This window comes from Dendrobates tinctorius, unplaced genomic scaffold (assembly GCF_039654945.1).
Source record: "Dendrobates tinctorius isolate UK_male_01 unplaced genomic scaffold, ASM3965494v1 ptg000171l, whole genome shotgun sequence".
NCBI classification, from domain to species: domain Eukaryota; kingdom Metazoa; phylum Chordata; class Amphibia; order Anura; family Dendrobatidae; genus Dendrobates; species Dendrobates tinctorius.
Window position 1 is genome coordinate 23,739,081 of NW_027361838.1, and position 15,484 is coordinate 23,754,564.

General features: G+C 47.5%; 1 protein-coding gene across 1 annotated transcript; it reads right to left on the reverse strand.

The window, feature by feature from the left end:
• Positions 1 to 10,800: 10,800 nt before the first annotated feature.
• On the reverse strand, positions 10,801 to 13,119 carry LOC141053853 (uncharacterized). The gene is made up of 2 exons (XM_073550977.1): positions 12,729 to 13,119; positions 10,801 to 12,626 (listed from the first exon to the last, which is right to left on the reverse strand). Exons 1-2 carry the CDS (start codon positions 12,983 to 12,985, stop codon positions 11,906 to 11,908), a joined length of 978 nt encoding a protein of 325 aa, XP_073407078.1. The 5' UTR covers positions 12,986 to 13,119; the 3' UTR covers positions 10,801 to 11,905.
• Between the last annotated feature and the right edge of the window lie 2,365 nt (positions 13,120 to 15,484).

The window sequence follows — 15,484 nt, forward strand, 5'->3', positions numbered from 1 at the left end:
AGGCTGGAACCCAAGACCTCTCCTCTGGACCATACCCCCGCCAGTGCACCAAATACTGAAGAGTACGGCGTACTACTCGAGAGTCCACTACCTTGGCGACCTCGAACTCTAACTCGCCATCCACCATGACTGGAGGTGGCATTGGCGTTGTGTCCACAGAGCCTACCACCTTTTTCAATAAAGCCCTGTGAAACACGTTGTGTATCTTGTACACTGCGGGAAGTTCCAACCGATAAGCCACTGGGTTAATGATGGCAGAAATCCTAAAAGGCCCAATAAACCTTGGACCCAGTTTTAAAGAAGGGATTTTGAGTTTTATGTTCTTCGTAGCTAACCACACCCATTCACCCACACACAGGTCCGGACCTGGCACGCGTCTACTGTCAGCCACCCGTTTGTACCTGGCACTCATGCTCAACAAACGCTGTTTCACCCGCCTCCAGACTGATGACAATTGGGCTCCTAGCTGATCCTCCTCCGGGACACCCCCGGAGTCACCCTGACGTAAGGTACAAAACTGAGGATGTTGACCGTACACACAAAAGAATGGAGACTCTCCTGATGACTCTTGGCGGTGATTATTTAATGCGAATTCGGCCAGAGGAAGGAAAGTAGACCACTCCTCCTGGTTGTCGGACACAAAGCATCGTAAATACTGTTCTAGATTTTGGTTCATGCGCTCAGTTTGTCCATTAGACTGTGGATGAAACGCCGATGAATGTGACAACTTGATCCCCAACCTTGAGCAAAAAGCTTTCCAAAACCTCGCCACAAATTGCGTACCCCTATCAGATACTATGTCAGACGGTACTCCGTGGAGTCTGACCACCTCCTTCACAAATACCTGAGCCAACGTCTTAGCATTGGGCAAAGAGGACAACGCCACAAAATGCGCCATCTTTGAAAAACGGTCAACCACCACCAGGATGACCGTGTTCCCTGCCGAGGCTGGCAAGTCAGTGATAAAATCCATGGAGATTTCTGTCCATGGCCTATTGGGTACCCCCAGAGGCTGTAGCGTGCCAGCAGGACGGGTTCGGGGTGACTTAGCCCTAGCGCACGTGATGCAAGCTGCCACGTACGAGACCACGTCCTGCCGGATTTTGGGCCACCAGAAACGACGCGATACCAGCTCTAAGGTGCCCTTCACCCCTGGGTGACCAGCCAGTACCGAATCGTGGTGTTCCTTCAACACCTTAGGCCGAAGATGCAGGGGTACAAATGATTTGTTGGCGGGAAGTCCTGGTGGTACCTCCTCTTGGGCCTCGGCAATCTCCGCCTCTACCTCAGTCGTGAGAGCCGAGACCACTACCCCTTTCTGGAGGATGGGTACCGGCTCTTCCCGAGGTTCTCCCCCCGGAAAACACCTAGACAAAGCATCCGCCTTGGTGTTTTTAGCCCCGGGACGGTACGTCACAAGAAAATTGAAACGAGTAAAAAACAATGCCCAGCGAGCCTGCCTAGGAGACAGACGCTTGGCCGACTCCAGGTAGAGCAGATTCTTATGGTCGGTGATAACTGTGACCTGGTGAGCCGCCCCCTCCAAGAAGTGTCGCCATTCCTCAAAAGCCAGTTTGATGGCCAACAACTCCCTGTTGCCGATATCATAATTCCGTTCGGCCGGCGACAACTTCTTGGAGAAGTAGGCGCATGGATGCATCTCGCTCAAGGACGAGCCTTGAGACAGTACTGCCCCCACTCCCACCTCCGATGCATCAACCTCTACCACAAAAGGTTTAGACACGTCTGGTTGCACCAGAATGGGGGCTGAAGCAAAACTATTCTTCAGACGCTCAAATGCACGTATAGCCACCTCAGGCCAGTTCGCCAGATCGGCACCCTTTTTTGTCATGTCCGTGAGCGGTTTGGCGACAGTCGAAAAGTGTTTTATAAATTTCCTATAATAATTCGCAGACCCAAGGAACCGCTGGAGTGCTTTCAGACTCTCTGGCCTCTCCCATTGCAACACCGCTTGCACCTTAGCGGTGTCCATTTTAAAACCAGCTGCGGACACAATATATCCCAAAAAGGGCAACTCCTGGACAAAAAATAAACATTTTTCCAGCTTAGCATAGAGCTGGTTCTCCCGGAGCAACTGTAACACCTGCCTAACATGCTGCAAATGAGTGTCCCGATCGCTAGAATAAATGAGGATATCATCCAGGTATACAATCACAAATCTCCCCAGGACATGAGCAAAGACATCATTAATAAAATGTTGGAAAACGGCAGGCGCGGTGGTCAACCCAAATGGCATAACCAGACTCTCAAAATGACCCTCAGGAGTGTTAAACGCCGTCTTCCACTCATCCCCCTGACGGACCCTTATGAGGTTATACGCCCCCCTGAGGTCCAGCTTGGAAAACCATTTTGCCCCCGCTACCTGGTTGAACAAATCCGGGATCAACGGCATTGGGTAGGGATCACGGATAGTAATCTGGTTTAACTCTCGGAAATCCAGACATGGGCGTAACCCCCCATCTTTCTTCTTAATGAAGAAAAACCCCGCGGCTACAGGCGAGGACGAAGGCCGGATGTGACCTTTGCTCAGACTCTCCGCGATGTAGTCTTTCAGAGCTTGTCTCTCAGGACCAGAAATATTAAACATCCTGGCCTTAGGTAATTTGGCCCCGGGTTTTAACCTAATAGCACAGTCATAGGCTCTATGTGGAGGCAGTTCTGAGCAACCCTTCTCAGAGAAAACATCCGCGAAATCCTGCAAAGCCTCCGGCAGGCTGGGCGTCACGGCGGACACACATGTGGCCAAGCAATTGTCTTGGCAGAAACCACTCCATTGTACTATGTCCTGAGTTTTCCAATCAATTACCGGGTTGTGCCTGGACAGCCATGGAAAACCCAGGACCATTTGAGCTGGGAGATTACGGAGGACCCTACATGTAACCGACTCAGAATGTAGGACCCCAATGTGGAGTTTCACCTCTGCCACAAACTCAGTAATCTCCCCTTGAGGGAGGGGAACAGCATTAATGGTCACCACCTGTATGGGGTGAGGAAGTTTTTCAATCTTAAACCCGGCGGTGTGTGCAAACTCCTCATCTATGAGATTGGTGGCGGAACCGCTATCCACAAACACTGATATAGGTAGCTCTCTGCCGGCGACAATAACCTTGGCAGGGAGCATACATTGAGATACCATCATGGAGGATATGCATACGCTCAGTTGGGTCTCCTCCATACCCTCTGAGCTTAACAGTTTTCCGCCGGTGTGACCCTCTTAGGTAGTACCGGGCAAACGTTAACATAATGACCACCTTTACCACAGTAGAAACATGCTCCGGACTTCCGGACTCCCGGAGCGCGAGGCTGAACCTGTGCCACGCCAGCAATCTGCATAGGTTCAGGGGACTCATCTACTTCAACCACACCTGCACCTCTGTTTTCCCCCAGAGGTAGCGTCTCCTGTGCCCCCTGACGAAAACGGCGATCAATACGTATCACCAAACTCATGGCAGACTCCAATGATGCCGGAGTCTCATACATCAGGAGGGCTTGTTTCACCCTCCCTGATACCCCATGAATAAACTGGCTCCGCAGTGCTGGGTCATTCCACTGTGTGTCTACAGCCCAGCGGCGAAATTCCGAACAATAGTCTTCTGCCAAGCGCTCCCCCTGGCGGAGGGCGCGGATTTTAGATTCCGCTAGAGCCAGTCGGTCAGGGTCATCGTAAATGAGCCCGAGGGCAGAAAAAACATTATCGACCGAATGAAATGTAGCAGAGTCAGGTGGTAAGGAAAATGCCCATGCTTGGGGGTCACCACTCAGTAATGACAACACCAGCCCTACTCGCTGGGCCTCATTACCTGAGGATATTGGCCGCATGCGGAAGTATAATTTGCAGGCCTCCCGAAATACGACAAATTTGCTGCGATCGCCTGAAAATCGTTCTGGCAGCGGAAACTTCGGCTCTGCACCGATACCTGCAGATGCCGTTTGCACCTTTGCTACTACCAGGCCCTGCTGCTGAACTGCCCCATTCAACTCGGAGACCTGTATGGACAGCGCCGCCAACTGGCGGGTTATGGAATCTAATGGATCCATGGACTCCTGAAAAAATGTGGGCCGATTATAATGTCACGGGGGCTTAGTTCAACTAAGGCTGAGATACCCGGGGCCCCTGTGGTGTCCCTTTACTAGGGGAAACCCTGTCTGACCCTCAACCCAGGGTTTTTGCTGAAGGTGCAAATGCCTGAGCCTCCGACCTTTCCTTATCTCCTGCTCAGCCCTGCACTTAACCCTCCACCCTCCACCCAGTGAGAAGTCACCACCAAAGCTCCCACACAAATAATGACAGACAGGGAGAACTTAAACTGCACTGCGCCGCACACACACAGGAATAAACAGTAATATGAACAGGGCACAACTAAACACAAATATGGGAAGGAGAAAGGATAACGACGGATCATACGACACCAGATATGAATCTCTCTCTCTTGAACACCTCCACTCCAGACCGGAACCACTTGGTATGAAACACAAGCTATAATCGGCGACGCCCATAGGCCAGCATGACTATTTAAAGACCGTGGCGTGACTAACCATCCAACCTGGTCTCCAGCAGGATTAACCCCCGAGAGCCTGAAGATCAGGCCGGCGCCACTGAGGCTATAGTGGCTGGAGGTGGAACTACCTCTGCCTGCCGGATGCTGTGGTGTGAACAGCGTCCGACATGACAGTATCTCATCCTTGACATGCGACAGCAGAATATCAAACGGGAAATACGCCTTCTCTGACGACGTCACAACTGCATCAAGCGAAATCTTACAGTCTGAGACACAAACATCTTACTTGCAGCAGAATTCACTCGATGCTTCCAAAATGGAGAATGTGTGTCCACCCACACACAACGCTGACAAAACCCCTCCCCCCAAAAATTGAACAACTTTATTGACAGTGCCTGAATGCACTCAAATGGATGCTTCAGGAACAGACATCAAAATGACATAACGCAGTCACATGCGTTAAAGGGAATCTGTCACCTATTTTTTCGAGTATCAGCTGCCGGCACCGCCATCAGGGGCTTATCTACAGCGTTCTATAATGCTGTAGATAAGCCCCCGATGTAATCTGAAAGAAAAGAAAAACGAGTTTTATTATACTCACCCAGGGGCAGTCCGGCTCCAGTTTTGGTCTGATGGGTGTTGCGGTCCAGTCCGGCACCTCCCATCTTCTAACGATGATGTCCACTTCTTTGCTTCCCATCACGGATCCTGCGCACTCTGCTCTGCCCTGTTGAGGGCAAAGCAGAGTACTGCAGTGCGCAGGCGCTGGGAAGGGTCAGAGGTCCGGCACCTGCGCACTGCAGTGTTTTCCTTTTCGGCATCTGTGTTTGGTGATTGAGATCCTTGTTCTTGCTTTTTAGGTTGAATAACTGGTGTAACTACATAGAATTTGAGCGATACAGAGTTTCCATCAATCACTACACCTCTGCTGATTGTTACAGTGTTGGTCTCTGGGTGCAGGATTCTGTATCCCTTTTGAGTTTCGGTATAGCCCGCCAGGACTCCATGCTTTGCGTGTGGTTCTCACTTGGAACATTTTTCTTTGGGAACATACATAAACGTTTTGCTTCCAAATATCCTGAGGTGCTTCAGGTTAGGCTTCTCGCGGTTCCATAGCTCATATGGAGTTTTATTTGTGGCTTTACCTAGCACTCTGTTTTGAAGATAGCAAACTGTCATGATGGCCTCTCCCCAATACATTGTAGGTAGATTTGCAACAAACAACATACTTCTTCCACTTTCACAGAGAGTACGGTTCTTTCTCTCTGCAATGTCATTTTGTTCTGGGTTGAATGGAATGGTAGTCTGGAACCCGATTCCATCCTTTTTCAAAATGGTTTGCACCTTACTACTTGTATATTCGGTTCCATTATCTGCACGCAGGGCTTTTAGCATTCTTCCAAATTTGTTAAACACTACACCACATTAGGCTTAATGCTATTATGCAGGGGTCAGAGTCATTTTGGGCTATGCCATATTAACTATGTCCTTGACAGATTCATTTTTTATCTCCTGCTGTTCAGGTGTGAATGCTATCATGCAATATGTCTAGCAGTGTTTTTCTATATGATATTATGCATTAACTCTGTATTTTGTAGCCAGTGGAGACTTTCTTGAATATTACATTCTTGATTTTGGATCAATGTATGTTCTTGTGGATGTTTCTAAATGTTTTTAAACATGTGTGTTTTTTTCTGATCTGAAAATAAAAACTTTGGTATTTTTTTCATATTTTGTGGTGATCCTTAGTCTACTGTATGCATGTACTTTATCTCTCTTCTGTGGCAAAGCATACTGCGCACGCGCGAGATCCCATTTGACTGTGCACGCACAAAATCTCTAAACGATCTGCGTTATTCACATCAAGGAATGCGTACAGCAAGCCGAGGAAGGGTGGAGTGAGGGAACCGAAGCAACACCCATTGGACCGAACACATTACCATACAGCGAGGGAGCAATAATAAAGGTTTTTATGAGTGATACATGGGGTGTCAGGGGGTTTCATAAGTAGTTGTGGAATGCATAGCTGACACTCAATTAACTGATATTTTTAGCTGGTAGGCCAGAAAAGTGGTGACAGGTTCCCTTTAAGCTGATTAATTCTTGCTTTCCAAATTCTGCAGTCTGCTTTAAGGTGGCCGGGCTTTTTACAGACAAAACATTCACGAGTTTCTCTAAGATTGCTCTTATATTTAGGGAAATCCTGTGTCTTTAATGCTGTTTCTGCTCTGGATTCATTACTGCTGCTTACATGATGCCTTTTTCTCTTGAATTCTTCCACAAGTTTGCCTTTAACATACTCTAGTGTCAGCTCATCATCTGGCTGTGCATCTAGTGCAGTCACAAGTGTGTCTTAACTCTCTGGAAGACATCTTAATAGTAGTGCAGCAACATGAAAACCTTTAATTTCTTCTCCAATACCCCTGAGACGCTCCACAATCTCTAGGGTGATTCTTATATAGTCCTACATACTCTGTCCATCGCTTAGCTTAGACTCATGCAGCTTTCTCATGAGATAAAGCTTATTGCTGAGATTTGATCTTTCATGCAATTTCTGTAACTCATCCCACATCTTCTTTGCAGTTGCACACTTGCATATATGCACAATCTGATTATCATCTACACTGAGGGAGATCGTGCTTTGTGCTTTCTGATCCTTCTCTAGCCAATCATCTGGTAATGGATGAGGCACTTGTTCCTGAGTATATTTCCACGTACCTTCTCTTATGAGCATCATCTTCACCTTGAATTTCCAGGACTGGTAGTTCTGGTTAGTGAGGCTTGGCACTGAGAACTTGACAGGATTATTGCTAGTGGACATCTATTCAGTTTCTCTGTGCTGCTTTTGCTCTGGGCTTCTGTTGCTGTGTTACTTTGGGGTTTTGTGTCACTCTGAGCCCATAATCTGTTGGCAGAGGATTATTCAGGATACTCTCTAAGTGTGTGACAACAGAGCTTCTTTATTCAGGAACAAACAGGAACAATATGCTTAATAGATCAGGAATAAATCATTTGTGTGTCTCTATCTAAGCAGCATCTACAGCAGGCTGCGTCTCTCATACACAAGACACAGGAAAATAGGAAATACAGTCACATGCTATCCCTGTGTGAGACTCTGGGAGTTTTTTTTTGTTCTAACTTTATAAACAGCATACAAATCTATCAACTCAACACTCAGACAGGAATGGAGTTGTATCAAACATATTCCAACAGGTTTTTAGCACAAATTCGGTAGAGTGTCTACAGAGTTACATTTCTTCAGCTTTCCCTGCCTTCCCGGCAACCTCTGTTCCTTCTGGCAATCCCTGCCTCATGTCTGGCAATCCCTTCCTCGCTTCTGGCAATCCCTGCCTCGTCGGACAATCTCTGTCCTGTCTCAGCAATCTCTGTTCTTCTCAGACAATCCCTGTCCCGTCTCAGCAATATCTGCTCTTCCCCGACAATCCCTGTCCCATCTGTGCTTTTAGGCCCACCAGCTTCCTACCATTCACCTGGTCCGGTTTCGAATTAAAGGGGAACAGGCCCCACTGTTCTGTATTACATTACCCTGTAACTTCTCCCAGACTAGAAAACCCCTATGCTGACTAAACCTAGGCTAAAGGTACTGTCACACTTAGCGATGTACCAGCGATCCCGACCAGCGATATGACGCGGTCAGGATCGCTGGTACATCGCTAAGTGGTCGCTAGTGAGCTGCCACATAGGCAGATCTCACTAGCGACATCGCTGGGGACGGGGATCGCTACTTACCTGTCACACCAGGCGATCCTGCGTCCTCCCGCCCGGCTCCACGCATCACTCGTCCTCACAGCAGGAAGCGCCACAGGAAGCTGATGACGAGAAACAGTCCAGGACGTTCTCGCGCGATCAGCGATAATCAGCGGGGGAGCCGGTCGGAGGTAGGTATCAGACACAGCGATATCGCTAGCAATATCGCTATAACGTCACTAGTTATAGCGATATTGCTAGCGATATCTCTTAGTGTGACAGGCCCTTAATACTCTGATTCCCTATCTCTAGTATGCCCCGCTAATCTAGTCCCTCTATTGTCCTATGCTAACCCTTATCCTACACACAACACATATCAAATACATTCACATTGCAGTACATAAACACATTAACACTTATAAACGCTCTGGAACCGCACGCATAAAATGTGAGCAATCAGAGAGGGAAGCATATGATGGCCTCCGTCACCTCCTTACAACTACGCCACAAATCTTATTCCAGGTTGAACTGGAGTAGGATTTGTGGAGAGGCGCATACAGATGTATGCCACTCGTATAGTGCTCCTGATTGATGAAGAAGTGCTCCTCTTCAAGAATAAGGAGCATCTGATATCGGCACATCTGCTAATCACGACCAGTGTGAACAACGCCAGTCTTGATGTATCGGACCCATAAAGTTTATTATACTGTTAGTGGGTTTTTTTGTACAAAGTGCACTTTTACAAATTAGGGACAGCTTTCCCAACAGGACTTTATTTCTCCTTTCACAAAATTACAGTTGAGAGAAGCAGGGAGCTGTGGGAAAGCACAGTGCAGCCTTTGTCGTCACAGTTGCTGCCTATGCAGAGCACAGTAGTCAAGATGAGTTTGTCATTAGCTGCTATGCTCTCCATAGGTAGCAACTTAGATGTCAAAGCTCACTTCATCATACTGAGAGCTGTGTCATCTTAGTCGCTGCCTATGCAAAGCCATGCAGCAAGTGATAAACTCATACCCACTGCTGCGCTCGGCATAGGAACCTGCAGGTTCTTGTAGTCACCTCACTGAAATGGACCCCGAAAGTATCACTTATCTTTAATAGTACTGGTCTTCTCATATAGACCAAGTGAAACATTATGACAGCCCAGGCTACAGGGCCTGGGTGTAAGGCTGGAGTCACACTAACCTGCGCAAAATACGCTCCGTATTTTACATGCGTAATACGGATCAATGACCACTAAATAGTGGTCCGTAGGTCACCCGTAAGCAAGGTGAGGTCGCGTATTTTGCGCATGTGTGTCTCCGTATGTAATCCGTATGTAATCCGTATGGCGAGATTTTCTCGCAGCCTTGCAAAATGGACATTTAACGGTTTTGAGGCCTGCAAACAATTTAAATCATTAGCCTGCACCCTATTTAGACACTCAGAAACAGGTGGCTGCCTACATTCTGTACATTTCTCACCTTGCTTTCACGAGGTGTGTTGGTGTTCTTTGTGCAGCATGGCAGAGGGTCTGACATTCAATACAACCGAGCAGGTTCTCTTTACCTGGCTTTTGTCACGGCGCTTTGGCCAACCATATCCTGTGATAGTGGATCCGCGGAGGAGGAGACGCATGTGGGTCCATCCACTTTTGAGGCAACGACTCACAAGAGGTCATTTTCACCGCCTCTATTCGTCTCTGCGGGAGCATCCGGACAAATTTTACCAGTACTGTCGAATGAGCATTTCCACATTTGATCGCCTCTTGGAGACGGGGCGCCCTGGGATCACCTTTCAGGACACTAGGATGCGCAAAGCCATATCTGCAGAGGAGCGACTTCTACTCACAATACGGTATGTACTCCACAACCACATTCTCTATGTTCATAATGTGTGTGTTAATTTATGTTTTTTGGCCTTCTTGGACAAAGTTTAATACCCTCATCTTACTCAAAATATGTTTCACCTGACACAGCAGAATGTTACATCTAATATGTCCTGCATATCACTTAGTCATTGTGCCACCAAAGATGTGTGTGTTGTTCTCTCTCATTTCCTACCAAGTTTGGTCGGCATGTAACTGATTTTTTTTTACTTTAGCCATTCTAACCTGGACTATTTCTGTTGTTCTACAGCTTCCTGTCCACTGGCCTGTCTTATGCCGCCCTCCACCATGAGTTTCTCAATGGAAAGTCCACCATTTCAGGCATAGTGAGGTCTACATGTGCAGAAATCTGGACAAGACTCCATCAGGTGGTCCTAACTGAGCCCAGGATGGAAGACTGGTTAAGGATTTCAAGGGACTTTGAGGAGGACTGCCAGTTTCCAAATTGTATTGGGGCCCTGGATGGCAAACATATCAGGGTGCGTAAGCCGCCGAACTCAGGCTCCCAATTCTTCAATTATAAGCAATACTTTTCTGTTGTATTGTTGGCTCTGGTAGACCCTCAATACAAGTTTATAATTGTTGACATTGGGGCCTATGGAAGGACGGGAGACTCTAGAGTCTTCAATACTTCCATAATGGGTCGGCGGCTACGCACCAACCAGTTGGATCTACCACCACCACGCCAGCTACCAGGCTCCCCCGAACAATCAGTCCCTTATGTCCTTGTGGCAGATGAGGCCTTTCAGTTATCACGTAATGTCATGAGGCCATATCCCCGGCGCAACCTTGACCACAGGCGCAGAATTTTTAACTTGCGCCTATCACGTGCTAGGCGACTGGTGGAGTGTTCCTTTGGGATTCTTTGTGCCAAATGGCGGGTACTCCAGTCAGCCATTCAGTTGAGTGAGCAAAATGTGAATGAAGTTGTGAAAGCCTGTGTTGTTCTGCATAACTTCACCAGGATCCATGATTGTTCCTCCTCTGATGGTGTTGTGCGTAGGCCGGACAATGTGCGCAGGGTGAGACCACCTATCATCCCTCAACGTAGACCGCTCTCTGGCCTCAAAGTGCGTGATATATTCACGAATTACTTTATCTCACCTGAGGGGGCAACGTCTTGGCAAGAGAATGCTGTGTCTATGTTATAATTTGTTTTTTTCAAAGTGTGTCTAAATATATATTACTCAAGCCTTTTTATGATTCTATGAGTGTTTCTTTGCATTGGTTGGTGTCTGTAAGTATGTTGTGATGGATAGTGAGAAATCACACAGAGACGTTAACTAGAGTAGACAAATTTTTAGTTTTGCCTTTTTTTTTTTGGTTTTGCTTAAAGGCAAACATAATTTTGCCAGAACACAAATTTGGCAATGGCCAAAATGACTCTTTGGGCCTTCTTTAACTTGGTGTAACATTAACATTACCGAAAAAAAATGCACCAAACATTATGCAATAACAACATTGCTGCATGCCTACATTAACCTTGATTAGGCAACAAAGGGTGAGCTCCATCACCTAAATAAAGTGAATAAGATAACACTCACATTTCCTCATAATGTTTTCCAATCATAGAAAGATTCCACCATGACAGGCAAGGCTACCTCACATCTTTCACACAGATATTACCTGTCTGTAGAACAGACAATATTTAAGCATGCTATACTGGAAAGGATGAAAATACAAAACTCACTTGTTAAGACATTGAGAGAGCGTGATATTGTGAATGCTGGTCGCCTCAAATTGGTTTAATAGAGAATGCTAATAACAAAGTTGACTACTTAACTAAAGGCAAGCACGCCTTTCCTATGCATTAGCAAGTGGGTGGGTACAAGTGGCCATATTGGTGGGGTTGGCTTGAGGAAGACATTTGGGGCTGCGGAATAGAAGGATGGGTAGGGGGAGGAAGGGGTTGAGGTGTTGGCCCACGTATTAGGGGCTGTTCAGACCCTGCTTGAGCAAGCATCTGTGTGGATGGTCTCATACGCATTAAATTTCTTGGTGAGAGCTGCCACCTCTCCAGAAATTCAAACACCTCGTATGGTGTATTGGGGGGGGTGCTTGCATCAAGCAGGATCTGAATACACCCCCTAATACGGAGCCGGACCTCACGGGTAAGGGCACGGAGATAAAGGGTGAGGCTACGTGCATAGGCCTCCTCACCATCATCTGTAGTGACTCTGGACAAGTAATTCAGCACCCCAGTGTCCACATGGGTCCGGCTCTCTTGAATGGCGACCTGGCGCCTTCTTCTTATTCGCCGTGATGCAAGAGCAGCCTGTGGGGAGGGCCTGATCTGGGCAGTTGGGCTGCTGCTCAAGTTGCCCGGCTCTTCCAGGATGGGTGAGTTTGCAGCAGCAGACCGTCCTGGTGGTGTGTTGTGTAGGGCAGCCATTGTGTGGTCTTGTGATGCCTCCTCTTCAGCCATCCTTCTTGTAGGGGGAGAAGATGGGCCAGCCACCTCATCCCCTACAGGATCAATAATGGGCTCTGCCTCTGAGGCCGTTCCTCGATCCGTAAGGTTGGATTGAGTTCTGTTATGAAATAGAACAGAGGCAAAAATACATCAATATTTTTGTCCCTGTAAAGTATTTGTGTAATGTTTTTGTGTCATGTGGTGTGAGGTATGTACTTACGGTCTCAGAGCCAGAATTGGGGCGAGGAAGTTCAGCCGGTCATAGTAGATGTATTTGCGCTTGACATGGCCAGCATCCCCACTCCTGGACCGCTGCTGGCGTTCACGGTGGTACTGGTCCCGGATGCTTCTCCACTGTTTCATCACATCTTCCACTGCAATGTGACAGGAAAGATTGTCAAAATCACATATTTGAGAGGTCACATTTTCAAACAGTAGTCTAGGCATGGGGCCTTCTGGGGTGTGCGTTCTACCCATGGTGGCATATGTAATTGGGCTACCCAGGGTCTCATTAGCTCCCCTGAAACTAATTTTAGTGGCTAGGAGGATGAGGAGCTTGTGGCCTAACCCCTAATTATGGCTGTGTGAAGCCACGTGTCACATCCTAATGTAACGGCCTCATGAGGCTAATAAAAGTACATGCACAGGAAGGGGGGGGTGCTGATTGTAGAGTCATTTTATAGCGCGCGCTAACGTTAATTATATTTTTATGGTTGCACTTACGAATTTTCTGCTGCTCATCACGTGGTCTGTCACCAAAGTCATGGTACATTTGGCGACAGATGCGCCTCCATGACGCCTCCTTTCTTGTGCGGTTCGCATAGTTTGCGTCGCGTGGGTCCCATATTTCTGGACGCTCCTGCACCAGCACAATTAGCATCTCCACATTTATGTAAGTGGACGCCATGCTGCTGCTGTACTCCGTGGAGGCGTACTTCCTGGATGTCTGGAGCGCTTTTTGAGCTCATTTGCATATCTACGCTTCCTGATGATGGATTGGCCCATTTCCTGTTCACCAGCCAAAAGACCTGCGTATTGCTCGCAGGTCACACGTGTGTTCAGTGTGTAATCCGTATTTTTTGCGCACCCATAGACTTGCATTGGCGTATTACGGGCGTAGTACGCTGACAATCGCAGCATGCTGCGAGTGGCACGGAGCGGAGGATACGGAGGAGAAATATACGGCTGGTGCGAGGGACCCCATAGAGAATCATTGGTCCGTGTCTAATGCGTGCTTTTTGCGCCTCTCACGCGCCCGTATTCCTCGCCAGTGTGACTCCGGCCTAACTGAAATCTCCACACAAGGTTGAAGTAGCCCTAAAAAAGGCAGATTCTATTAACATCGGGAAATCTACTGTCCATACAGTACTGCAGACAGTAACATATTTTACAATTATAAATGTAACGAAATTATTTTACTCCTATCAAACTATTGCAGATCAAAAGTCTTTGCTTCTACATTGCTCAGCGCTCATGACTGTGTGTGGCAGATATCAGTAAGGAGAACTCCCACTGTGGTGCTGGGAATCCACCATGACAACCATACAGCTAATAATAGATGATCTATAGCAGCTCCCAGTCTAGAGGACAGAGAAAATAAGAACATGCACTAGAATAAACTTATCATAGCAAATATAGGTTCTGTACTTTGTAATGTTTGACTTGCAACTCAAAAAATAGCAAAAGATCGGCAGAAATCCCGAGCACACAAGCGCCCTTTGGTCATCTCAGTTTGCTCTGTTCAGGACCACACTGCTGCCATCCCGATTCCTGATTTCCCACGGGCAGTGGGGTCCTGAAGACTTACAGATCAGACCAGTGGATTGGTTGTGCCTCTGGTGTGGGCTGTGCTCTCCCCCAGTGTGGTGCTAGCAGAGGCAGCTTTGCCATAGCTCCTGAATTACCAAGAGGGACAGATCACGACGCCACGACCAGGGATGCCAACCGTCCAAAAATTCCACGACAGTCCGTAAAAATTGGAATAAAAATTGAACACTTTTTTTTGCCTTGTCCGTAAAAAAATGACGTCATCCCTGATTTTTTTTTGGGTGTAGAAACTTTTCCATATTATTTTGCCAGTAATTATCATCATTTTACAGCTGAAGTCATATCAGAATTATGGGCTGCAGACATCGATCACTTCATTTATTATTGTTTTTTCATGTGTCCGGTAAACAATATTGTCTGTCCAGAAAAAAGTAAAAGTAGCAACCCCGGCGGTACTCCGCTCCGCACCTCACACCCATTCACATTCTCTCCTGGCCCCATAAGGAAAACATTATAACGGGACGAATGAGCAGCGGAAAAACAAAACCCAAAAAAACCTATGGCGGAAGTGCGGTATTAATACCATTTCATCCCACTGGGAATATTTTGTTCTCGTTTTTCAATACATTATATTGAATTATGGACGGCGTCATTCCAAACTACAACTCATCCTGCAGGAAAGACAGAAAGAAAGCTCTGGAAGCAGGAGAATGAGACCGGTGCGGCGCTGGGAAGACAGGAAGGGAACAATACAACCTCAATAATGGAAGACTGGCCGCAGGGGCGCTGTCAGTCACCAGTGAGGGGGGCGGGGACATGCAGACCTGGTGGGAGGAGCAGTGCACTGAGCCCTCTGGCCACACCCAGGGTGCACCTGCAGCCTCATTAGCATGACTGATTAAACTTCAGTTTCTGTAGAAATTAGAAACCCCATTTTATAGGGACTACGCTATGTGGCCAGTTTATACTGTCAGGGTGGGCTGATAGGTTCCCTTTAAGAAGCTCACATGACCATCCATGTAGCAATCCTTCCCCCGCCAGTCAGCGTCACTTCTCCATCTCGTCACCTAGTAGTAAAATGTGAGCGCACAAGATGGAAAAGAGCGAGCATGGTAAAAACCAGCGTATTCTATGGTAAAGCGGCGCACAGCTTCACCTCTACACCGGCTCTGTCCTAGCGCGCCGCGCACACGGGTGTAATTACGGTAG